Source organism: Phocoena sinus, chromosome 1, assembly GCF_008692025.1.
Source record: "Phocoena sinus isolate mPhoSin1 chromosome 1, mPhoSin1.pri, whole genome shotgun sequence".
In the NCBI taxonomy this organism is placed as follows: Eukaryota; Metazoa; Chordata; class Mammalia; order Artiodactyla; family Phocoenidae; genus Phocoena; species Phocoena sinus.
In genome coordinates this window covers 44,934,365-44,958,967 of record NC_045763.1, presented here as the reverse complement: position 1 = coordinate 44,958,967, position 24,603 = coordinate 44,934,365, and the positions used below count along the sequence as shown (strand labels likewise).

Sequence of the window (24,603 nt, the reverse complement as noted above, 5' to 3'; positions counted from 1 at the left end):
AGGTGTTGGGATGGGCAGGTGGGAGCTGGGCCTCCTTCCTGCTACTCCTTAAAGTTGGTTCTGGTCAGAGGTGTCCTTCACATTAATGTTAATAATGGCAATCATTAATGATAAATTATGGTGTTCCCGCCCCATGCCAGGGCTGGGCTGGGTGCCCTGAGAGAAAGCCGAGGGGAGTAGAAGTGGGGGACCAATCCTGAGAGCAGCGGGTGCACCTTCCACTGCATTTTTCTCTTCCCCAGAGCCTGACACAAGCTGGGCCCTCGGGGGTCAACTTAATAAAGTCTTAGTGGTTGAAAAACAGATACCTCTCTGATGAGACACCTGCTGCCCAAGGGCCTGCTTCTCCCCTTCCTCCATCATTCACAGGTTGATTCCACTAACATTACTGCCAGGCCCCGTGCCCACCCCAGCATGGCCCCCACTGCCTGGCCTCACCCCTTGCCTTGGCTCTTTCTTCCAGGGGCTCTCAGTGAGCGTCATGGGTGACTGTGGTCCCCTCACCCCGCTGACTGTGTGACCTTGGGCAAATTAGCTCCCCTCTGAGTGCCTCGGTTTTCTCATCTGTACAATGGGGTTATGGTAGTTTCTTCCTCAAAGGACTATGAGGAGGATTAAATGAGATGGATGATGAGCACAGCGCACGGTAATCACTCAATAATGTTTGTTCTTATGCTCAGGATGGGGCGGGGGGAGAAAATGAAGATCTCGGAGCACCTTTGCTCTCCATGCATGACCTCAGGAATCCTCTCACAACTCTGTGAGGGGGGATTTGTCTTGTTCCTTCGCTGATGGGGATGGTGAGTCACAGAGGGGTAGGGTGACTCACCCAAGGCCTCTCAGCATGTGAGTGGCAGATCCGAACCCTGGTCTCTCAGGCTCCGAGGCCCATGCATTTGTCACTGAGCCAGGTAGGGACGAAGGGCTTAGCCTGAAAACTCCTTTGGAATTGGTGTTGCAAAGGCTCCCGGCTTCTTGTGCTGATCTGCAAACCTCCATCCCCCAGATCCCAAATCCCTCCTAATCCTGGGAAAGAGGCAGCCCCGGGTCACATCCATCAGTGGCTCTGAGTGCTCTCCCTGGGCCTCTCATCTCCCGCATGGGCTGGGGAGTGGCAGGCGAGGGCCTGGACTTCGAGGATGGGGGATTTCCCGACTGGTTGAAATCTGTCACAACGTTCATGTTGATTAAGCCTCGTTAATTCAGCCCTCTGCTTAGGCAGAGCTCCTGACAGCAAATTACTCATAAGTGAGGCGGTAAATTTATTGCTGCGATTTCCCAAACACTCAGCAGCAAAGAACATGCCCCCGGGAAAGGCAGAGGAAAGGCCTGGAGGGCAACTGCTGCATGGTTCCTGCCAGCCTGGACCACCAGGGACCGGAACCCAGAGAACGGCCGGGGTTCACCAGGGGACCTGGGTGAGGATGGGCTCTGGTCCATTCAGAGCAGGCTGCCTGGAGACAGAGTGAGCTTCCCCTCACTGGAGGCATGTAAGTGGGAAGGCAGGGAGCATTGCAAGTCCCCCTGGGCTGGCCCGTCGTCTTCCCGCCTCATCCATCTCACCCGGCAGACTGCGCTGGCTCTGTGCATTGTTTCCTCTGACAGTGCCTTGGAGTCACACAGTAGGGCTCGTAAAGGGTGAGTTGGGATCTGGACGTGAGCCCCAGAGCCCACCCTGGTGTCTGTAAACACCTTCCTCTGCAGTGAAGTCTGAGGAACTGAAGTGTGCAGGTAGGACCAGACAACCCGGCCAGGGGTGCTGCGAGGGGTCTCTCCCTGGCCTGGGTTATAGGGTGCTCTTGGAACCAGGATCAGGGCCACATCTGGGCAGATGACCCTTGAGTCCGGACCCCCATTACTAGGCTAGGTATCAGACCTCTAGGTGAGGATGCAGGCTCTCCCGGGCAGTGGGAGCCCCTCTCCCTCTCCGGCCCCACAGTCCTTCCCCCTAAGGTCTGCTTCCTTCCTTGGTTTTGAATTGGGCCATGCCTGGGACATTTGGAACAAACCCAGGCTCTGGGTATATAGAACTTTTAAAAAATTAATTAGAGCATTAAATGGTAGCCCTCTGGGAGAATCCCACCATCTGGCTGTCACAGGAGAGGCAGGAAAATCTATGCATTTCTGTCTGTAGCGTGTGAGCACCATATGAAGCCACGTGTGCATGTGTGAGTGTGTGGCCCGTGTGCTGCGGTGTGCACAGCATGGCGTGTGTGTCTGTGTTTGGTATGTGGTGCACATCTGAGTGTGCAAGTGGGCAGGGTGTTTGTGAGCATGTGTGCCCATCTGCATGTGCTGTGTGCATTGCGCCCGAGGGTCTGCATGCCTGCCTGAGCACACTTCTGTGCCCAGGCCTGGCTTTGGGGGGCAGTGAGTCAAACTGAGCTGTGTGCAGAGAGGGGGCAGCCTCTCCACCCCTCCTGGCTGAGGTGATGCTCACAGAAGGGCAGGTGGGCCGTGCACAGGTGGGACAGGGGTAGGTTTGGTGAGTGTACAGCAGGCCTGCAGGGGGCGGGCAGGGTGGGATTCTCATCCCCTGTTTGATAGATGGGGAAACCCAGGCCTGCCCAAGCACTGAGCCAGTGTGTGGAGAGGCCAGGACTGGAGCCCTGGCTCCGGGGCCCCCTGTGCAGTGCTCTTTTCACACCTTTGGCTTCTTTTATGCTGTTGGATTTTCATGGAGGCTCAGAGAGGTTCTTGAGAGGGTACCACTCACATTTCTCAGGGTTGCTCAGGGGGCAAGGTCAGGACTTGCACTGCAGATCCTGCATCCTTCTTACTGTGTGGAGGAGGGTGGAGTCAGGGCAGAACACTGGGCCGATGGATGGTCACTGACTTGCTGTGTTGCCTGGGCCCATCCTGTCCCTTTTTTTTTTTTTTTTATCATCAATTAGTTTATTAATTTTCGGCTGCGTTGGGTCTTCGTTGCTGTGCGTGGGCTTTCTCTAGCTGTGGCGAGCGGGGGCTACTCTTCGTTGTGGTGTGCAGGCTTCTCATTGCAGTGGTTTCTCTTGTTGCGGAGCACGGGTTCCAGGCACGTGGGCTTCAGTAGTTGTGGCACGTGGGCTCAGTAGTTGCGGCGCACGGGCTTAGTCGCTCCGCGGCATGTGGGATCTTCCCGGATCAGGGCTCGAACCCGTGTCCCCTGCATTGGCAGGCGGATTCTTAACCACTGAGCCACAAGGGAAGCCCCATCCTGTCCCTTTCTGAGCCTCGTGGGTGTTGTAAGAACTAAATAAGGAGATGCGTGCAAAGGGCTTTGTAAACCTCAAGGTGTGGTAGATAGACGAGGGCCTGGCCCAGGGGCGGCTGTCACACTATGATCAGGGCCACGTGTCTCCAGGGTTCCCTGAGGAGCAGGTAGGAGGTGGGGCCCTGGACGGAGGCTGGTGCGCTCCCCAGCCTTGCAGACTGTGAACCTTTCCCCAGAGCTATCTGGCTGGGTGCTGAGTGCCGGCACTTACTGTCTTCCAGCTCCAGTCTCCCACGTGTGGCTGGTGATGATGAACTAGAGCAGGAACAGGGCTCAGAGAGCAGTGGGACCCACCTCTTCTCCAACGGGTGGTGACACTAAGGTCCACAGAGGGTGAGTGGCTTGCTCAAGGCCACATAGCAGCTCAGGAGTACAGCTGGGACCGGAATGCAGGCCTCCTGGCCCCTGGCTCTGTTCTCCTTGGTCCTGTGTCTTTGGAAAGGGAGAAGGAGAACAGAGAGGTGGTTCCTGTGCCTGCGGGGAGGGAGGTGGGGGTACCAGCCAGCTGGAGAGAACTTGGGATCCCCTGAAGCTCCAGTTCGTTATGCATATGAATGAAGGATTTTTAAAGCATTGTTTCAATGATTGTTGTTTCTACTGTGTATGCAGAATGCTGGCTGGTCAAGATGGTTTGTATCTTGGGCTGTAAGTGCTGTATACGTAGAAGAGACCCAGGCCTCAAGATTGCACGTGTTCTTTCATTTATTCATTCATCGTTCCTTCACCCAGCATCCATTTCCTAAGCATTCCCTTGGTGCTCACCATGTAGATCTTATCCTGCCTCCAATGAGCTGCTAGTCTGGTGGGGAAGGGTCGTTGAGTGACAGGAACACGGGGGGATGAGGCTGTGGCCAGAACAGGCCTCAGATTCCATGTGGGCTCATGGAAGACTTTTCGGTAGAATGGGAGAACCCCAAAGAATGAGGAAGATGTGCCCACCAGACACCCTGGCCTCACAGGGGCTTGACCTTGGACAGGCTAACCATTCACCCAGAAATGGGCCGCTGGGCACCTTCCAGCTCCACTCCCCTCCCCTCCCCCATGCAGCTCTCCCTGGGCTTGGGCCCACACCCAAGAATGGAGGAGAGGCCCCCTTAGAGGACCCTGGCTGTCTGTGGGTCCATGGGTGGAGATGGCAGGGCGTGCTGGTGGCTGGAGCTCGCCGCCTGTATCCCTAGGTGGGCCAGTCTTGACTCTGCCCCACTCAGGGTTATGATCACGGGGGGGATTAGTGGCGACACCACTTCTGAAATAGCTTGTCCTTTGAGCCCAGCTGACTGCCCGGCCATGATTCCACCTGGACCTTTTTCTCCAAGGAACACCCCTTTTTTATACACGGAGAAACCATGTTAGGAAGAACCAGGAGGCCCAGGATGACGATGGCCAGGCCTCCTGATGCCCTTTAATAATTGTAACAAAAACTTCCTGAGGACCTACTAGGTACAGAGCCTGGGGGTGGGAGAGCGAAAAAGAAAAGTTGAGAGGAACTTGCATCACTACGTCGGGCACTGCTGTGTCATCGTATAAGCAGCTACCCTGCAAGTCAGGATGCAGCATCGCAATTTTAGATCAGGGAAACAGAGGCTCCGAGAGGTCAAGTAACCTGGCTGAGGTCACACAGCTAGTAAGGGGCCAAGCCAGGATGTGAGCTCTGCTTCCTTAACCTGCCCCTCGTGGGAGGAGGGCCACAGAGGGCTGCAGACGAGCATCTTCCAAATCTCTGTACTGGGAGAAAACATCCACTTGAAGAAAAGGCCGAGGAGGATGGACTTGTCATGCGTGGTGGGCGTGCTCACGGAGCAGGCTGTTTCAGAGGCAGCTTCCCTATCAGCCAGGCTGTGGTGGGACCTATTTGCTGGATGAACCATGCTGGCTCAGAGCCCGAGTGACAGCCCCCTGTCAGAGGGGCTCTGAGAAGTGGCAAGGGTCTAGGCCAGGATGCCAGTGGGGCGTGAGGCTCTGCTGGGCACCTGCCCCACTCCGTCTCTCAGCTCACTTCCCACGGCCACAACTCTCTCCTCCTGCCCAGCTCTGGCCGGGAGCCCTCACAGAAGTCCTGCTGGGGCCCTGGCCGTAGGCACCGAGCTGCGGCCCTTGGCCATTAACTCTGCCCACGCTGCCTGTCCCTTGGCTGGCTGCAGAGAGGTGGGCGGTGCAGGCCAGAGCCCTGGGCGCCAGCCCAGCAGGACCAGCACCTGAGACACGGCCACCTCTGAAGATCTTGCCTAATGGCAGGGCTTACCAGCACCTAGCAGGGTACTTGGCACACACAGAAGGCCCCACTTGATTCTTTCAGCTTCCAGAAGCAGAGACTTGAGACTTTTCAGTGGGAACAGGGGTCATCAGAAGCTTGGCCCTCCCAGGGTCCCTCCCAGAGTGCAGGACTAAGGGTGTGTGCTGGACCCCGACTGTACCAAACTCTTCCTTAAGTGGGCCGGGACCCCCTCCGCCATGAGCTCTCGCCAAGCGGTCCAGTGGCAGCACGTGGGCCTGCCTCTTCTCCCCCACTCTGGCAGAGCCGTCTCCCAGGAAACGTGGAATTTTCCCTCATTCCCTTTATTAGGGTGCCAGGGCAAACAAACAGCCTAATCCAGATGAGCGCTAGGCCACAATCACAGTCTCTTTAGGGGTTTTCTCTCTATTTCCAGCAATTTTGAGAAGCCTGAGTAATTGGTATTCCACACAGGTTAATAGAACTGCTGTCTCCTCTGTATTATGCCTTAATTTCCTTTATCACATAGCAAGTTGGAATTAATCGCCGCTCTCCTTCCTTTTTCCCACCGAAACACATTACCAGCCTGTCTGCTGGTTAAAGTCATCTCGTGGCAGCTCTTGGCTCCTTTCCACTTCCCTGGGAATCTTTCTGACCAGAGCCAAAGAACAAGGAGGGGTGAAAAATCCATTTGTACGAAGTGGGGATCTCCTGTTGAGAACTTATTTCCCTCCCTGTTCAAGAGGAAGGAACGTGTCCAGCCTCCAGCCGGCACAGCTGACTGAGTCCCCTGTCGCTGAGAGCATTCAAGAGGGCAGGATGGCCATATGTCAGCGGTGGGAACAGAGGATGCCTGCACTGCTGGGGGGGAAGGGACAGGCCTTTGCCACTCCTGGCGCTTGGATTAGATTCTGCGATTTGAAGCTTCTAGGATTCTGTTGTCTGTAAGTTTAAAATTTTCTCTGTGATTTCCAAGTTGAAAAGAAGCTGTGAATCCATGATCCTACCATTGAGCCATTTGGGTCTAAGTACTTTTAAATCGTGTGCTTTAAGATTCTAAGATACTCTCATGGAATTGGAGATTCTGTTCTGTGATTCTAGGCTATTTTATGATTCCATGAACCTCTTAAGCTGCAGTTCTGCCCCATGACTGGGTCTCAGGAGGGAGTGTAATTGCTTTGCCGAGGCTGCTTTGGGAGTGTGAAAAGCCCAGGCCTTCTCTGGCCTCAGCTGCCCCATTTATGAAATTCGAGGGTTGGACCAGAGGGCCTCCAGGTCCTACCTCGCAGGTGTGTTCTGCCTGCAGCTCCTTTAGCTCCTTCCGAGCTTCGTCCACACAGTGTCCCGTCAGCGCTGGCCACCCCACGGCACCTCTGGGAACCCAGAAGCTTTTCCCATCTGAGCCACACCCCTTGCCCACTTGCCCCCAGCCCTCTCGCATTCCAGCAGGAAGGCGACCCAGCTCTCCTCCAAAGTCCCAGCAGGAAAGCCGGTGGGGGTGATAAGAAGAAATAAACCAGATCATTGACAAGAGCTCCATCGTCTCTGTGAGCTGAACAATTCACTCTACAATTTCAACATCTACAATCTCCTTTAAATCTTGCCCCCCAAGGGGTGTAGTTACTGATTGTTAGCCCCATTTTAGAGGTGGGGAAACTGAGGCTCTGAGAGGTTAACTCACCTGTACTGGTGAGTTCCAGGACCCTGTGTCGCTTGCTGCTTGCACAGCTGCCGGCCACGTGCAGGCTGGATCGAACGAGGCGTGAGCAGCCCGAGGTGGTCAGTGTGATGAGGGAGCCCAGGGGCATCTCTCCCCAGAATCTGCTGCAGGGTGGGGTTGCCACCCACACACTCATGCTTCTCCCCTGGAACCACCCCTGGGATGTTCAAGGGCTTCAGAGAATGGACCTTGTTTCCTTCCCAAAGCACCAAGAAGCCAGACAAGAAACTGCCTTCTTCATCTGCTTTTAGAATCTACCTTTTCCTTCTGGATCAAACGGCATTTCTCAGGGCGGGCTTCCTCAGCCCCCACTGCTTCCGCATTGGTGCAAAATCACCCCTTCTTTGAGGTCCAACTCAAAAGGCTCCTAGCTCACTGCCCCTGTCCCCCAAGCGCCCCTCACCCCCAGAGACGAGCAGCACTGGTGAGAGCTCCCCAGGGCTGAGTTCAGCATCCTTGTTTTCAGCTGGGGCACTGAGGCCCAGAGAGGGAGATGACTGTCTGAGGCCACACAGCAACCTCGCCACCCTCGATTCTGATCAGGACTATCCTATCTTGTTCTGGGTTGCGGCCGGCCATTATATCTGAGTTCTTGTCTCCTCAGCTTGGCTGTAATATCTGTGAGGGAAGGTCCACCTCTCATCCTTTGCTTTCCTTGTCAAGCATTAGGGATAAGATGCCCTGGGTTCTGGTCCTGCCTTGAGCTCTGTGACCTTGGGACAGTCTGTTGCCTTTCAAGGGCTTTTGCTTCCTCATCTCTCAAAGGGGGTGATGCCCCCTGCCTCACAGAGTTGCTGTAAGGAGCCAGACTGAGGGGCGGGGGGCTGAGGTCATGAATCTGCCACTCAGCACTGCATTCATTCAGGATCCCAGTTCTGCCAGATTTCCTTTGGCCTTCGCTGAGTTTCCAGCCAGAGACTCTCCTTGTCCCCAGAACAGCCCCGTGGTTCCCCACGTCTGAGCTGCTGCTACTTTGTGGCCCCTGCTGTAGGGCCCTTGCCCCCTCTCCATGGAGCACCCACCCTGAGCCATGCACGTGCTCTGCTGTCCTCACCACCCAGCTGCACACCTGCCTCCCCTTCTAGACGCGGGTGCTGACTGCGCCGGCTCGGGGCATGTAGCCCTGCCCAGTGCCCTCTGTCCCTTCCACTCTCCACCTGGAGGGGTACCAAGGCAGGCCTGTGAATGGTGCACATGGAAAACCTGACTCCTTTCTCCTCCGATGTCTAGATGAGGAGACCAAAGCATGGGGAGGGCAAGGGACTTGTCCAAGGTCACCCCAGCGGTCAGGGGCAACCTGGAGTAGTGCCCAGGGCGCTGAGGCCCAGGCCACTCAGTAGCTCCTCCCCCGCCACAACCCAGGCCTGGGTTTGCAGAATGCCCCCGGAATAGCCCTGTGAAGGGCTTTCCCATAGCCAAGGGCCCAGCTACAGTGGGAGGGGAAGGTTTGCATCTCCCTGAGGCCAGCTCCACAGGCTGACTGAACCTTGGGATGACTCACTGAGCCCACTCTGGTCTGGTGGAGCCTCCCGGGGCCTCCCAGGCTGTCAACAGGGAGATGAGTGATGTCCAGCCAAGCTGCAGAGCTTCACCTCGGCACTGACGGCCAGGGTGGGCACAGCCTGGAAGGCTTGCTGCGGGCACTGTCCAGGTAGGTCTGACCTGCCAAAAATATGGCAGCAAAATAAGTACCCTGTGGTGACTCGAGCTTGCTAGTGTCTGGGCCCTGGCAGGCCCCAGGCAGGAACTCCACTCCTTTGGGCCTTGTTGGAGGTAGAAGGCGTTGTCAGACGCCATCAACAGCTGATGCTTGAACTGGCCTTGAGGAGTGGGGAGAGTTTTGCCAGGTAGAGATGAGAAGCACCTCCTGCAGGTGGAGCTGCACGAGTGGGACACCAGGTAGGCAAGCCCACGGTTTGTCCATGACCGTTGGGTGGATGTGGAGGTGTTGGTAGCTAGGGGTGGGCGAGAGCAGTGAGTGGGGCCTGGACACAGCCTGAAGTGTCCCTGAGCACCCTGCTAAGACACTTGGTCAGATTCTAGGGGAGATGGGAACCCAGCAGGACCAGGAAAGGTGGCTTTCTGATGATGGAGAGGCCTCCAGCGGGACAGTGGCTGCTGGCTGTGGATTTCCAGCCCCCTACCTGGAGTCACAGGGGTGGATTGAGGACTGAGCCACAGATCCCCTCCTTTGCCAGCCTCACTCTGGACCTCTTTTTAGCACCATAACTAAAAAGAAAAGGAACTTAGAGGTCATCTCGTCCAATCCAGTCCCGTTGTGGAGGAAGAGAGCCAGGCACAGGGAAGGCAGAGGACTTATACAAGGTCACACAGTAGAGCCAGGTCCCCAAGCCAGTGATGGGAGAGAGCCCAGTGCCAACCCTGTTTGCAGTGAAATGGTCTTAACCTCTTTCCAAATAAAAGCTAGCAGCCTCCCAGACACAGGCCTCAACTACTTTGCAGAGCAGGGCCCTAACCCTCGGGCCTCCTGTTGGGCACCCAGTGGGCCAAGGACCCCTGGATGGCCGGCAAGGGGCTGAGGGTGGCAGAGAGCCCATACCAGCCTCCTGGGCAAGAAGCCCAGGGCCAGCACAGAGAGGGTGCCCCAGAGAGGCCGCAGCCCAGCCAGCCCCAGGGGATGGATTTCCCAATAACAGGGTGTCACTGCCCATTTATCACCAGGATAGCCCAGTGGGGCTCCTCTCAAAACGCTTCTCCTACCAGCCTGATTGGTGAAAGCGTTTGCATTTTCCACTCAGGTGGGGCTGCTTCCCAGCTGCTGCCTTGTGGTCAGAGGGTGCGGCATCCATTACTGCCTGTGGGGGGTAGTGGGGGGGGACTGCCTCTCCCCCAGACAAGTGGGGGTCATCACTCCGTCATTCACTGCTTCGTGCCACCTGGCTGCTTGGGTAGGAACGACTGGACACCCGGCTTTTACTCCCTTAGCGAACCCGACGCAGGCTACTGACTGAGGCAGCTTCTCAGGCCCCTCTGGCCTGACCTCCTCGCCCACCGCTGCAGAGTTTTGTCCAGGGAGCCCTGGGTTTCCCACTCGAAGTCAGCGGGGTGGATGCAACAGAGCCCAGAGAGGCCTGGCGGTGTTACCCAGCTTGTTGGTGGCAGAGCCCGGCTGGAATGAGACCTGGAGCCTTTCCCTCAGCTGCAGGAGAGCTGTCCCTCTTCCCGCTGGGGCTGGTGATGGGAGAACGAGGCCTGGAAGGTGGAGTCCTTGGCAGGCTCTGAGGTCTGCGCGTGGGAGGCGGAGCCGTGACTGACTGGGGTTAGACAGGAAGGTCCCCAAGTTCAGAGGAGGCCGAGTCCCCACTGGGGCCAGCCAAGTGCTCTCACCTGAGCGGAGGGACAGTGTGTGGCCGGGAACCAGGCAGGGCTCTGGTTGGAGGTCGTGGAGGGTTTCCTAGCCACACCTTCTGCCTTCAGGAGGCTCCTACCCTGAGGATACTGTGAGTTTCCCTCTAGCTGTTTCCTTGCAACCCCAAATCCCAGCGCCAAGTGGGCGTCCCATATCCGGAGTGGGCAGTCCTGAGCCTGGAAGTTGGTCAGGGAGTGGCCGTCCTCTCCACTGCTGCCTGCTCCTCTGAGCAGCACCCCTTGCATGGTGTTTGGTCCTTGTGCAGGCACCCGCCGGGGACCCCTGCTGATCCCATCCACCTCCCCCCCACACCCATTCCCCCCCGACCCCCTCACAGCTGTCACTGGCTTAATACCCCTTTGTCCATAAATCACTGCGACAGGAAGACCCCTTTGTCGCCTGTCCCTTGGAGACGCGCATCTTCCCTGTGGCGACAGGGAGTCCCACATATCCTAGTGATGGCTTGGACCTCCCTTGGTGACAGCGGGGCTGGGGTCGGGCAGCGTCCGAGAGCAGCTGGGATGTGCCAGGGCCTGGAAGAGGGACTTGGCTGTGGGAAGCCCCAGGTGGTCCCCTGGAGCATCACCGTGAAGCACCACCCACCTGTGTCATAGAGTCACAGACCCAGAATGTCGGCTGGAGGGGGTCCTTAAAGATATGTTCACCTGAGGAAACTGAGGCCAAGGGGGGAGAGGTCACACGGTCTGTCAGAGGTGTGGGACCAGAAGTATTCTTTGAGCACCTGCTTGGCATCAGACTCTGTGTGAGGGGGACGCTGAGATGAAGGAAACGTTGGCAGGCGCTGGTGTGTGGAGTCAGGTGGACACCCGGCTGAGGACACTGTGTCCAATTTAAAAGCAAAGGCGCCCTCCCCAAAGAGTGACCCTCCCACCCCCGCTTCATTCTTTTATCTTCTGCCTCAAGCCCTTCACATGCCCACCCCTCCCCGCCAGCATCTGCTGCTTCGTTTCCTCTTACTCCCCAGGTGGGATGCGACAGTGGAGGAGAAAGCGGACTCAGATGTCACCTGCTGATGGATGGTGGTGGCCTGAGCCCCGGAGCCCGCTGGGCAGCACAAAGCCGCAAGCTGAGCCCCTCCCACCGCGCTCCGTGGGTGTCGGGACACTGTGGGAACGGGTTGCCTTTCTGGCACCACGCAGAGCCTCGAGTCTGACTGTCAGCGTGGACTCGGGGACACAGTCCCTTGCAGGATGGGATCGGGGGGTGTCCACAGCTTGTCGACACGTGTGCGTCATGCAGTAACTGTCCTGGAGTCCCGTCATGAGGCTGAGGGTGTGTGGATCAGGGTGGTGCAGTCTTAAAAACTTGGGTCCTTAGAGAGTGAGAACCTTAAACCCACAAAAGCTATTCTAAATGTTGTATTAGACTCACGGGATCTTTAAACTGAGGGTTTTTAGGAACATCATGTGTTGGGGGCGGGATCGGGGGCAGGTTTGAACCCAGTGCTGCTGGACCCCAGAGCTGCTGCTGCTGGGCTGTGAGCTCAGGGTTTCACGGCCCCACCAGGCTGCTAAGGGAGTGATGGGGTCCCCTCTCGCCCTGCTTCCAGTCGTGCAGCTCCATTTTACTCTATTTTATATGCTGGGGTTTCACTTAGGAAAAGCATCCCTCTGCTTAAAAATAAAGTTTTCCAGGCCCGGTGCTATGCTGCGGCTCTGGGCCGGGACCCACCTCAGCCTGAGAGGGTGGCTCTGGCCGGCGGCGGGTGAACAGGCAGGCAGACCCGGCTTCCCAGGAGCGGGTGCAGGTTGCTCTGGGCCACTGGCTCCTCCCCCTCTCACTCCTGCTGTGTTGTTGCTGCAGCCAGAGAACACTCGGGGTCTGTCGTGCCGTTGACTGGGGTGACAGTTTAATAGTAGCTTCCTGGGCTGTCATTTAAATCTGCCTGCCAGGTTAGTAGGCCGGGGCCGGCTGGCACGCCCCCTGCCCCCCCACCCCACCCCCGGATCTTCGTTCTGCTGGCAGTGGTCGTCTTGGCAACGCCAGGGCCTGGCGAGCTCTGCAGAAGGGTAACCGTCGGGGGGGAGCAGCTCTTTCATCTCCCCGACCCGGGTACAAGTGGCCCAGCTGCCTTAGGGCTGGGCGGCAGGGCCAGAGCCAGGCCGCTCGGTGCTGGTCCAAGCCTGAGAGAGGAAGTGGGAACAGACGAGCCCCTTCTGTGCACAGGGCTCCAAGGTGAGGGTTTGCATCTTTGTCCTCCCAGACTCTCAACTGCCCTGGGAGAGAAGGAACCTGCCCCAGGTGGCTCCGCAACAATGTTGAGCTGGAATCACCTGTCTGTGGGTCTCTGCTCTGCCCTCAAAGAATGTTCCCTGGGGCCCATGACCTGTCTGCAGAAACCTGAGGGCAGGCAGAGCCTGCATCTCTCGCATCTCCCTGTCCCGTGTGGCCTGGTATCAATTCCCCCCAACCCCATCCTGGGCTTGCCTCTAGACATGTCCCTGCTCTTAGGACTGGGGTCTCCGCAGTGGAGTCCCCTCAGCTTCACTTTGCCCCAAGTACTCCGGGAATGCCTTCTCCTGTTTTTTATGGCTTGGTGGAGCTGGCCCAGAGACAGAAGATTGGGTCCCAGCCTCTGCTGTGTGACCATAGGCCAGTCCTTCCCTTCTCTGGGCCTCATCTTCTGATCTGAGGGGCTGGCACTACAGCAGTGTTTCGTCAAGTGTGGTTCATTGGACACTTGTTTCTTGGGAAATTAATAGATGTGGCATCCAACAAAGGCATTCCTTGGCTAAACAAGTTTGGGAAGTGCTGGAGGAAACAAAATCAATCTGATATCTTTACTGTAGGCCTCTCAGGGCCCTTAGTAAGCCAGTGGGCATAATGAATCTCCAAGGGGAAGGTAATAAATCTTAACCCAAACATCTGGGTGGATGGTCCTGCAGCTCTCTGTCCTGCCCTCTGCCTCTCTCTTCCTCTGCCAGGGCCTGATGGTCCGTGTGCACGGACACGCCAAATCCTGAAGGAGGCCCAGGCAGCTTGGAGCCGTGGGTTTTGTTGGCTGCCCTGTGCTTAGCAGGGGTGGGGTGAGTCCCTAGGTGAGCTCAGGGAAAGCCAGGTCCCTGCACTGGGCCTCTGAGGGGCAGCCTGGTGCCAGGCGGGGCGAGTTGGCCCCTGGCCTAGTGGAGCTCCCAGGTCCCTTGCCACTTGCCTCCTCCCCAGCCCCAAATGGCCATTCCGCTGGCTCCTCCACACCCCATGGCCTGTTATCCCTCTCCCTGGGACACCCTTCTCTGCTCTCCTCACTCCCACGGCTTGGATGACCTCTCTTCCTTGAACACAGTCCCCTCTTCCAGGAAGCCTTCCCTGACCCCTGGGATGGTTGGGTAGCCCTCGCCTGGCTTCCTGGCCACACAGTGGGACTGGGGGTCAGAATACCTGGGCTCAGGTACAGCCCTCCCACAGACACGTGCTGTGCCTCGGAGCAGCCCCTTCTCCCTGGGCCTGGCTTCAGCTTCTAGAACAGGAGAGCGCAGAGGGGACTTCAAAACCCTGGGCTCTGACAGGACAGAGCATTGCGATTGCCAAGACGAAGCCACACCGAGCAGCTCCACCTGGCAGTCCTGGCTAATCTTTGTTTTGAAGCCTCCTGTCTGCACTGGGGCTGCAGGATGAGCATGGGTGGGGAATAACGCATGAACGATGCACATTGTCTCGGGGCAGGACGCTTCTGGGGGCGGGGAAGCTGGGAGGTGATGAGTGATCATAACAATTGCGCAAGATCATAGACTCTGGGCACAGAGGGCTGAAGATTCAGTCAGCTCCGCACTTGCGTATCCGGATGAGGAGGCAGGCCCACGTGGCTGATGAGCCCAGTGTCACACACATAGCAGCTGGAGCTGCTGACTGCACACGCCGCAAACTTGCACCTTTCTGCTTTTCAGTTCATAAGGTCCTGGCACCATCCTTAGCCTGTTTGCTTCTCACAACAACCCTCTGTGGTGAAGCAGAGCTTTTATCCCTGAATGTAGGTGAAGAAAGTGAGGCTCAGAGAAGTTGTGTAACTTGCAGAAGGTCACACAGCCCACAAGTGGCAGAACAGAGTTCCATCAACCGTGAGCAGTCTGACGCTTTCCTTGGCCTGCGTTCTTGTTATAATTAGCAGCTCCCCCTTCTTTTGTCCTGGATTTCCCATTCTCTCCCCCTCTGCCCTAGGGTTGGCCCCTCCCCACTGCCCTGAGGAATCCCAAGTCCTTTGGGGCAGCCCATCTGTTGCCATGGCACCAGATTATGATGTCGCAGATCCTGGTTGACTGTGTACAGCTCCTGGGCTGTGGAGTACAGGGATTCACAGAAGTGGGAATTGTCCAAGGGATGACTGGCATGGAGGGACATAAATCCCTGGAAATAGAGAGCCACGGCCTCGAGCCCAGCTTGGGAATCACCCTGGAAGCTGGAGCCAAGGCTGCCAAGGCCAGGAGAGTGGGGGCTGGCGTGGTTTGCTCTGACAGCTTCAAAAGACTGCCCTGCCCTCATCTCTTGGCGGGGCTGATGTAGCCTCTTGACAAGGGGCTGTTGGGCTCTTTACACTGCACAACCTGACACTGGGATGCTTGCTCAGATCCCTTTTTGCCTTTCGACCTTGTGTGGCAGTGCTGCCTGGGAAAGCCACCATCCTCACTTGCCCAGAGAGAGAAGGAACTTGCCCAGGGTCACCCAGAGAGGAGGTGGCCGTGCCAGGGTTCAGGCTCAGCTCTGCTTCCAAATCCTTCCACGTGGTTACACTTCATACAGGGTCCGCCAAGGTGGTTTAGTCTAGTCCCCAGCCTGAAACTGACCATGCTGCCTCAGTTTCCCCAGGGTGGTCCATTAGCAAAGCATAAGTTGTCACAGGCCCAGGTTTATTCTACCTCACATTTCTGGGCACATTCCAGGGGAGCCCTTCATGCAGGTGCCTCTGGTCTGTGGTGGATCCGCCACATTGCCTTGTCCTGCAGCCCCTGGGATGTAGTCCAACTGCATTTGCCTCTCTGGGGTCCTCATTCTTCGCCCGATAATGCTGAGGTGGCTAAGGGACTTAGTATAAAGAGTCCAAGCTTTGGAAGCTGCCACATGGACTTGAAATCCCACTTCTGCCACCTACCACCCTCACCTCTTTGAGCCTCAATTTCCTCTTCTGTAAAATGGGATTAACAACAGCTGCCAGGATAGCTACGAGGAATCACTGGGATATTGAGTGAAAGGTGGCAGGGCAGAGCAAGGGTGGAAAATGTCCAAACTGGTCATGACAGTGAAACAGGTCTGTTCCCCAAAACACCACCATGGGACATGCACCCGAGCCTGCCATTTCCTGGCCTCAGTGCTGCCCTTCAGGACTGTGATGTTGCTTGTGGCTGCTCTGGCCTGTCAGGACTTGGCACACCGTGGGAGGCCAAGCTGACTCCCAGGATGCCAGGGAGGAAAGGGTCCGTGGCGATCATCTGGCTGGCCGAGGCCCAGCGATGGAGCCCCTCCATCCCCTTCTTCGTCAAGCCTGCCTTGCTCTCCTGGGGTTTGCTGGTCATGCACTCGTGCTGACGGGCTGGGTGGACTTCTCATCCGTGTGCTCAGGGCACAGACACAAGCTCACTGAGCGCTGAGCTGAAGCTTCCATGGACTTCCCACCTATTCTTGGGCTTTTCTTCCGTATCTGATGCCCCTGGGCATTTTGTTTGGAGAGCCATGGTGGGGAAGAGGGACGTCTGACTGTGAGGTCCAACCTGTGGCTCTGCTCCCACCGAGGTGTGACCTTGGGCATGTAACTTAACACCCTGGAGCTGAATTTCCCCACACGGCAAGTGAGGACAGAACAGGCCCTTTGTCGTGGGGTTTCCTGGTAAAGTGCCTAGCGCAGGGACTGGCACACAGGATGCACTCGGAGAATGTTAGAACAGGAAGAAGAAAGCACTGGAATATATGTTTCTTTTTTGAATGCTGAGCTTCTTGTGGAAGGGGCACCCTGGTGCTCATATTAGGAAATGCCCCAGGTGCCGTGGTTCATAAGTATACTTCCTTCTGATGCACTATAAGCCGTGATTTACCAAATACCACATTGGTATTTATCACCCATGTTGACCCCTCAGTGCAGGGCTCAGGGAGGCCTTTTTGGGGGTCCTGGACTGGGAGGCAAGTGAGCTCGTTCTGACTGCTGCCTTCCTGTGTTTCCCTGGGCCAGCCCTTTTCTCTCTCTGGGTCTCAGGCCCCCATCTGTAGGTAGACTCTGATTCCTCTGGTTTCTTCCAGCCCTGCACAGGCAGAGATGTTCTTCTAAGGAAAGTGAAGAAAGCTCAGCTTAGAATGCAGAGGTACTGCAAGGATTTGATTGAAAAGAAAGGCAGAAATGGAATGGATTCAGGAGGCCTAGCATCTGTCCCCAAATCCCTATTAGGCTGCTTAGTGGGGGAGCAGTCATGTGGCTCCAGAGGGGGCCAGAGGGCCTGTGGGAGGATTTACATAACCCAAGGCTGGTCACTGGGAAGGAGCTTCCCGGGGAGAAGGAGAGCCTGGCCCTGGAGGTGCGGGAGCAGAGGCTGGACAGCTACATTTCCGATGGGTTCACTGCCCTGCACTGAAATCTACCCTGAGTTGGGTCCTGTGCTGAATCTGATGCAATCCCTGCACTGGGGGAGTGTCAGGCCAGTGGAGGGACAGGGAGGGAGAAAAGTAAACCCTGCTGGTCCCTGTGTTCTTGTCCCAGTTCTGCTCCCAGCTGGGAGTTCTGCTCCCAGCTGCTCCGACCTGCTGTGTACTTCCCCTATGAGGGCACAGAACACCCCATTTCCTTTGCTTCTAATTAAGGCTCAGACCATAAAAACAGCCATAGCTGCTACTTACTGAGCATCTGCTGTGTGCCAGGGTCTCTGCTGCCTGATCTTCATACATTATAACTTCTTGTTACTTCCCCTTGGAGCCCTTTGTTTCTTTCTCCCCATTATATAGATAAGAAAACAGAGGCTCAGAGCTTAAGTAACATCCCCAAGATCACACAGATAGAAAGAGGCAGAGCTGGGATTCCAACCCCCTGTGTGGCCATAAGCGCCTTGGGAGCAGCGACTTACTTGGATGTCTTGCCCACAGATTCTCTTTCCCTCGCTCTGAACAAAACACACCTCATTAATCTTGCCACAAGGTGATCATTTACTTTTATAATTTATTATCACCAGCTCCCTGGTGCTTGCAGAAGGAGCCTCGACTTCAGTCTGGTTGTGGGGAGCAGGAAAGGCAGGTAAAGGGACTGAGAACTGGCTGAAGGGGCTAAGGCAGCTACCGTATGCGATCAGGGAAGGCTTCCTGGAGGCTGTGACAGTGGACCTGGACTTGGGGGGAAGAGAGAGGTGTGATGGGAATGGGCATTCCCCTGATGGATGAATCCTGTCACCCTTGTTGAACCTGGAGAGCAAGGCCAGGTATTGCCCGTCTCCTCCTGGTGTGGAATGAATAAGCCTTTCTCTCCTATCCACTCCTCTTGGTCTGGGAGGCACTCGTGGCCTCCTGGGGCTATGGGAGGTTGCGTGGTCCAGCTTGCAGACCAGCACATTCTGGTCACCCCGTAGCCACCTGAGTGTATGTCCTAGAAAAGCCTCCTGTGCCCACCAGGCCCCTCACGCTCTTCTCCTTGCCCCGCAGCCAAGAAGACCTGTGCGGACAGTGACTTCACCTGTGACGACGGCCACTGCATCCGAGAGCGGTGGAAGTGCGATGGCGAGGAGGAGTGTCCCGACGGCTCGGACGAGTCCGAGGCCACTTGCAGTGAGTGTTGCCCCTAGGCTGGGGGAGGGGACCTGGCTCTGGGCTCCAGTCTCCTCATCAGGTCTTCCCGGTTGGGAGGTTGGGAGGCTCGGGTGAGGTGATCTGTCATGCACAGCCTCAGACTCACTTTGTGCTGAGCCCTTGCCAGCTCCGGGCTGACAGTCCGGTGCCTCTAGTTGCTGGTGTCTGATGACCTGTTTCTGGACTTTCCTGCCAGCCCTCCGGCAGGTTGGGCCCTGCTCCTGTAGTTCCAGGAGCTAGAAACAGCCCCTCTGTGCCCTGCTGCCCAGAAGTAGCCAGAGCACATCCTCCAGGCCTCCCCTCAGCCTCCCCCACTATTTTTGTTTTGAGGACTCTAATCAGAATTCTAATAGTGCTAATGGCGGCGGGTGCTTCTGTGCTAAGCACTGTGTATGCTTTCATTCATCTAATTCCCACAGCGGCCTCATGAGGCAGGTACTGTCACTTTCTAACTTTTGCAGAGGCGGACACTGAGGCTCAGAGAGGTTGACTGACTTGCCCGAGGCCACTCAGCCGGGATTTTGAGGCCCCAGCTCTGTCCTCTGCTCTGGGCGGGCTGATGGCAGCGAAGACAGCCAGGGGTGAGGCGAGGGCCAGAGCGGAGCCCCAGGCCCCCGCCTCCCATACTCAGGCTTTGTCTCTCTGGGATTTCTTTTCCAGGCCCTAATCCTCAAAGCAAACTTACACCCACCAGGTCATTCCATGACATTTGTTAAATTAAAAAGGAGATGAGACAGGGGCAGGGAAGGACCCGATGGTCCCGGAGGCAGAGCTTCAGCAGAATGAGCCTGAGACAAAAGGCTGGGGTGGGGGCCGCACGTGGAGGACAGGGGGTGAGGCGGGGTGAGGGGGGGGGGGAACCTGGTTGGGGGTGGGGGTGGGGCTGGCAGGGACCTGCGAGTCACAATCCCGGATCTTCCTTAAGGGTCACAGTCACCCCAGAGGCAGAGGTGGGGACAATGGAGGCCAGCGTCCCATCTAGGGCTGCGGCTGGTGATAACTGGGTTTCCTTGTCTCCTAGCAACAGAGCTACCAGTCTCCGTGGGAGAGAAAGAGAAAGGGAGAGAGAAAGGGAGAGCAGGAGCCGTCCCCGCCCGAGACAGGGCACCCCCTCGTTTCCTCGCACAGCTGCCCTGCCTTCCCCGGACTTGCTGCAGGCCCTATTCTTCCCTCACCCCACCAAGTAGCCAAAGCTGGTGCAGTCCCAGGTGTCTGGGCCCAAGGGCAGCCCAGTGCTTTGTCCTGAGCTTGGCTTCTGGAGGAACAAAGCCCAGCGACTCCCACTTGTGACTCATCCTCCTGGCAACCTTGTGGGGTGGATCTGTTTAGAGAGAAAGAAACTGAGGCTGGGACAGGTTCAGCCACTTGCCCAAGGCTGCCCAGCTAATATAGGGCAGAGCTGTGTGCAGCCCAGAGTGTGTGTTTGGGCAGGGGGCTGTGGTCACCGTGGCAATCAGCTCGGTCATCCAGACCCCATGCCTGCGGTTTCCCTGGACACTGGAGGTGGGAGGGGCGGGGGAGCATCGTCAGGGTCATTCCCGGGGTCTGTCCTGCTGCCTGAGCGCTGTGCTCCCCCGCCTCCCCAGGTCTCTGTCTCTTTGCATTGACGCTCCTTTTCATCTCCCTCCTGCCCAACCCTGCACTGTCGGGCTGCCTCCCTTCCCTGCTTGCCCCTCCTCCCTCTCCCTCTTGCCGGCTCTCTCTCTGCTGCCCTGCCCACGTTTCCCTCTGTCTTCCTCCCTCTCGCCATCTCAGCACTTGCTGCCTTCGCATCCTCTGGGCTGTGCGGGTGCCCTCGGGCCTCACGCCTCCTGCCTCGCAGGCCTGCTTTGTGTTCAGCTGTAGAGCACGGTTATCTGACCGTTGAGTAACTGGAGGCTTAGGGAAGCTGAGGGCCCTGCTTCCAAGACACACAGGTGGTTCATGGCTGGTCTGCCTTCCATGACAAAAGGCAGGCTCCACAGTGTCTCTGAGGCTTGACAGGGGGCTCCGTGGGAGCTGCCACCGAGGCCACACCCTGGGGGTCGGCGGCCCGGCTCTCCTCTGGGCTCTCCTAGTGATTCACTGTGAGGTCCTGCATACTTTCCCGCCCCTCTCTGGGCCCTAGTTTCTAACAGTCCAGAATTCCAAAGACTGTGATTCTAATACTCCTGGACTCTTAGGATTCTGAGGCCCTCTTTCTCCCTTGCCTGTACCCAGCTGGGGCACAAGGCCCAGGATCCCACATTCCATGCACAGTTACATTGGTCACAGGTGGGCAAGGTCTGTGGGTGGGGAGGGCTGCCTGGGGGAGGGCAGCCAGAGTGGGTCCTTGAGGGTCAGGCAGAATTTGCAGGAGCAGGACCTGGTAACAGGCTTGCTCACAGCCTCAGGACCTGGTAACAGGCTTGCTCACAGCCTCCTGACCAAGTGAGAACCTGGCAGCCAATTCACTGCCCATTTAATTGGCGTTGTCATAGCAACCTCCACAGCCTACCAGGTTCCTGGGGACTGTGCCAGCTTCCAGGATAGAGCCCCCTGCCTACCTGCAAAGAAAGATTATAGGCAGTAGTAAAGGGTAGTGGGTTTGATGTCTGATATATTTGGGTTTAGGTCCTTTAACCTGTGAGACCTCAGGCAAGTTGTCCAATCTCCCTGAGCCTCAGTTCATTTGTCTGCAAAATGGGGTCGTGGTACCTACCTTACGGGGGGTTATGAGGATCAAATGAACAAAATGCACGCAAAGTGTCAGTGCTGGAGCAAATGGCAGTGTTATTTTATGATTACGTTTTGACTGTAGGCCCTCTCCGCAATTTAAAGCCTTAGAATAGTCTAAGTGAGGGGGGTTTGCAGGGAAGGGAAAGGAATTTGGGAGCAGGTCCCCCTTCTCGTGTTCCCCCATTATGTCATCTGCCCCTCGCTGCCTCGGGTTTCTCCCAGCTCTGTTTCCTTCCGGTTCGGGTTCTGTGTCTATCAAATTGAGCCAGGAGTCACAGTGGGAAAGCGGGGACATTTGCCTAGTGAAAGTAGCATTTCAGCTCTAATTATAGCTCACTTGACTGGGGCCATTCGTGATCCACCTTCAGGCATCTGTTGGGAGGGGCGTGGGATGGGGGTGGGGAGGTTAGTTCAAGGTGAAGGAGTTACAGTTCTGGGTGCTGCTTATTGAAAATGAGGTTTTTTTCATGCATCTTAGAGCCTTCCCATCTGAAAGGGGGACCTCACAGATTAACCAAGCGTACCTTCCTATCAGAGACCAGAGATCTTATGAGATCTCAGCAAGGTTAGAGGCCAACCCAGCTGACCCTGTGAGAAGGAGCTTGGTGTAACTGCCCCCTTCTGCACAGTGGGACGTCCCATGTCGTGCCTCCTGGGGCAGCAGCTAGACCCTGTAGTTCCCACTGCCTGAGCCGCTGGTCCCCTCGGAGCTGGCAGTCCCCGTGCGGAGGTTCTCTGCCGCTGTGCCTCTCGTGATCTGACACTGCAGATGTGCTTGCTCAATAGGTAGCTGTCAAGCACTTTCATTCTTTTATTCAACAGACATTTCCCTTTTTGTTAATTTGTGAACTTATGAATTAGAGAAAGTACCATTGGATTTGGATTTCTGGTGCAGGCTTCTCTGGGAATTTATAAATGCCTCCGGCCACTCCAGGGTGCAGTTGCAGGCCCTTGGTGACTTGGAGGATTCCTGATGTCTGAGAGACAGTGGGGCTTGTCACTCCTGCCTCGGAGAACCTGGGGTTACTTGGACAGCAGGCCAGAGGCATCCCTTGCGGCATCTGTTTCTGAGAGAGAGAGAGAGAGAGAGAGAGAGAGAGAGAGAGAGAGAGAGAGAGAGAGAGAGAGAGAGGAGGAGGAGAGAGAGAGGGCAGGAGAGGACAAGAGGTGGAGAGAGGGAGAGATGTTCGGTTCAGGGGTGGAGGCCGCGTGGACTCTACTAATGTGTAATGTGCATCCCCAGAGGTGAGACCAGGGCCCTCCCAGCCCTTTGTATCTGCACTTCATGAAATAAAACTAGGGCAACTGTTTGCTGAGTTCCAAGTTTGCTCCAGGCCCTGAGTGAAGGGATTTCCATGTTTCCTCATTTAAACCACCCACCAACCCTGGGAGATTATGTAGCCCCTTTTTCAGGTGAGGGGAGCCAGGGTGCAGAGAGGCTAAGTGACTTGTTGAAGGACCTTCATGTTAGTAAATGAGATTTGGACCCAGGCCTGTCCGGCTCCAAACCCATGCTCTGTCTCCTGCGTCGTGCTGCCTGGGGCCTTTAGCTTTAGTTATCCTGAAAGTGGACGTCAGACGGCCATCTGCTATCTCGCAGACTCTGCCTGAGCAAAGGTCCGGTGAGCCTCGTCCCTCCAGTGACCCCTCTGCAGCCCAGGGTTGCCGGGAGACTGGTGGGGCCTACTTTTCTCACGTGCAGTGTCCAGTGCCATAAGTTAAGCAGTGCAATTGGAGTTGAGGGACCTGGGGAGGAAGCCCAGCTCTGCCCTTTACCACAAGACTTCGAGCAAACGACTTTCGCTCTCTGGGCTTTGCTCTCCCCACCCACCTCGTGAGGAGATACTGCACATCAACACTCCCCAGACTCGCTTCCCAGGGCTGAGTGGTGAGAAGCCTCACCCAGGAGCCCGTGGGGCAAGGTCTGTGTCCTGCTTTGGGGAACAGCTGCACCCCAACGGAGACGGCAAGGTTCTAGGAGAGACAGCAGTTGGAGCACCCAGCATCTAGTAGCTGGGCAGGTCACTTCCCCTCTCTGGGCCTCTGCCTCCTGTCACTCCAGTGGCTGCTCCTCAGTGTGCCCTCCAAGGCCTCTTGTGTCCCGGCGTTCCAAGAAGGTGCCTTGGCTCTGTGAGGGTAGGAGGGCTGGTGTCAGGCACTGCTGAATCCTCGAGAGCCTGTAATTAGAGCTGTCTATTTAGGGACACAGCAAATGTCTTATTAATTATAAAGAAAGGAAGCAGACGGATTGTTTAATCATTGTCCTTGCTGAAAGGTTATGCAGTTAACTGTATAAATATTCATTCAGAATTCAAGCAGCTGCCTGCTGCACTGGGGTATGCGGAACCAGGCCCCCAGAGATGGTGCGGACAGGTCAAGGGCCATTTCAGTCACCTGGGCTTTTGGGCAGAGAGTTTGGGGCTGGTTCTGGGCCACTTCTCTACCCACAGGAGCAGGAGGGGTTTGATGGAGAAGGGCAGGGTTTTTAGTCCAAGGAACCGGGACTCTGCCCTTCACGGCTGTGCATTTTGGGCCAGTTACTTGGTCTCTCTGAGCCTCGGTTTCCTTATCTGTAAAATGGGGTGCTTACCTGCAGGACCACTGCCCTACTCCATTCCAGGGGTGCCACTGACATGACGATCTTTGTGAATGGTGCCCCTGGAGTTTGCACTCACAGCCTGCAGGGCCCACTTACCTGGCAGGGTGAGGGTCAGGATGACATGGGAAAGTATCAGCTCCTCAGAATGGAGCAGCCTGACCCACTGTAGGTGCCCAGTAAATGTGGCTCCCTGCCAGCTCCTCTGTTTCCTAAGGCCTGGTGCAGGGATATATGGCTGCCTCGTCCCTCCATCCCATGGTTCCCTCAGGGGCTTGCAAACATACAGAGCCTCCTCTATCACTTTTCTGGGAGTGAATTTAAGAGATGAAATATCCTATATCTTTTAGACTTGTAGAATGATAACTCAGGGTTTCTCAAATAGGGTGCATGAGAATCACCAGGGGAGGAGGAATGGGGGGGAGTTGGCGAAAATGCCTGGGCTCTGCCCTCGGAAGTTTGGATTCAGTCTAGAGTGAGCTGGAGCCAAAGAACCTGCACTTCTAACAGCCCTCACACACCCACCCCTTAGTCAGGACTCCAGGACACACTGGTCGCTGCAGCCCCCTCGTGTTCTGCTGGGCCCAGAGTGGGAAGTGCTTTCTCGGGTCCTGCAGTGCGTGGGTGATGGAGGTGCTCTGGGCCCCTCTCCTGACTCCCAGGCCGCTCGCCACCCTGCACTCACCCCGAGGAGGCCGTTGTAAAGGGTCTTTGAGTGTCAGTGCTTTCCAGGGCTTTACACGACAGTATCTGTAAAGGGAAATTTCTGTAAAATGAATCCTATGAATCCCGTATTCCCAACAGGTCACCTTATATTTGTGAAATGTATTCCTAGGGATAACTTTGGGATCCACAGTTAGGGGTCCGAGGTACTCCTCTCCCACAGCGTAGTAGTGTCTGGGGGCCTTGACTCAGATACCTGCTCCCAACCCCACCTTGTCTGTGCCCTTTTCTCCATCTCTTGTGGCCTCTCACCCCAGCTATG

The 24,603-nt window shown here is 56.4% G+C and overlaps 1 protein-coding gene across 8 annotated transcripts in view; it reads left to right on the top strand.

Moving 5' to 3' along the window:
* Positions 1-24,603, top strand: part of LRP8 (LDL receptor related protein 8) — an 80,309-nt gene that overhangs the window by 18,886 nt on the left and 36,820 nt on the right. For all 8 annotated transcript variants that reach the window (XM_032636034.1, XM_032636025.1, XM_032636002.1 and 5 more), the window contains exon 3: positions 18,182-18,304. In XM_032636034.1, coding sequence (XP_032491925.1) covers positions 18,182-18,304 — 123 coding nt within the window. The remainder of the gene's footprint in view (positions 1-18,181; positions 18,305-24,603) is intronic.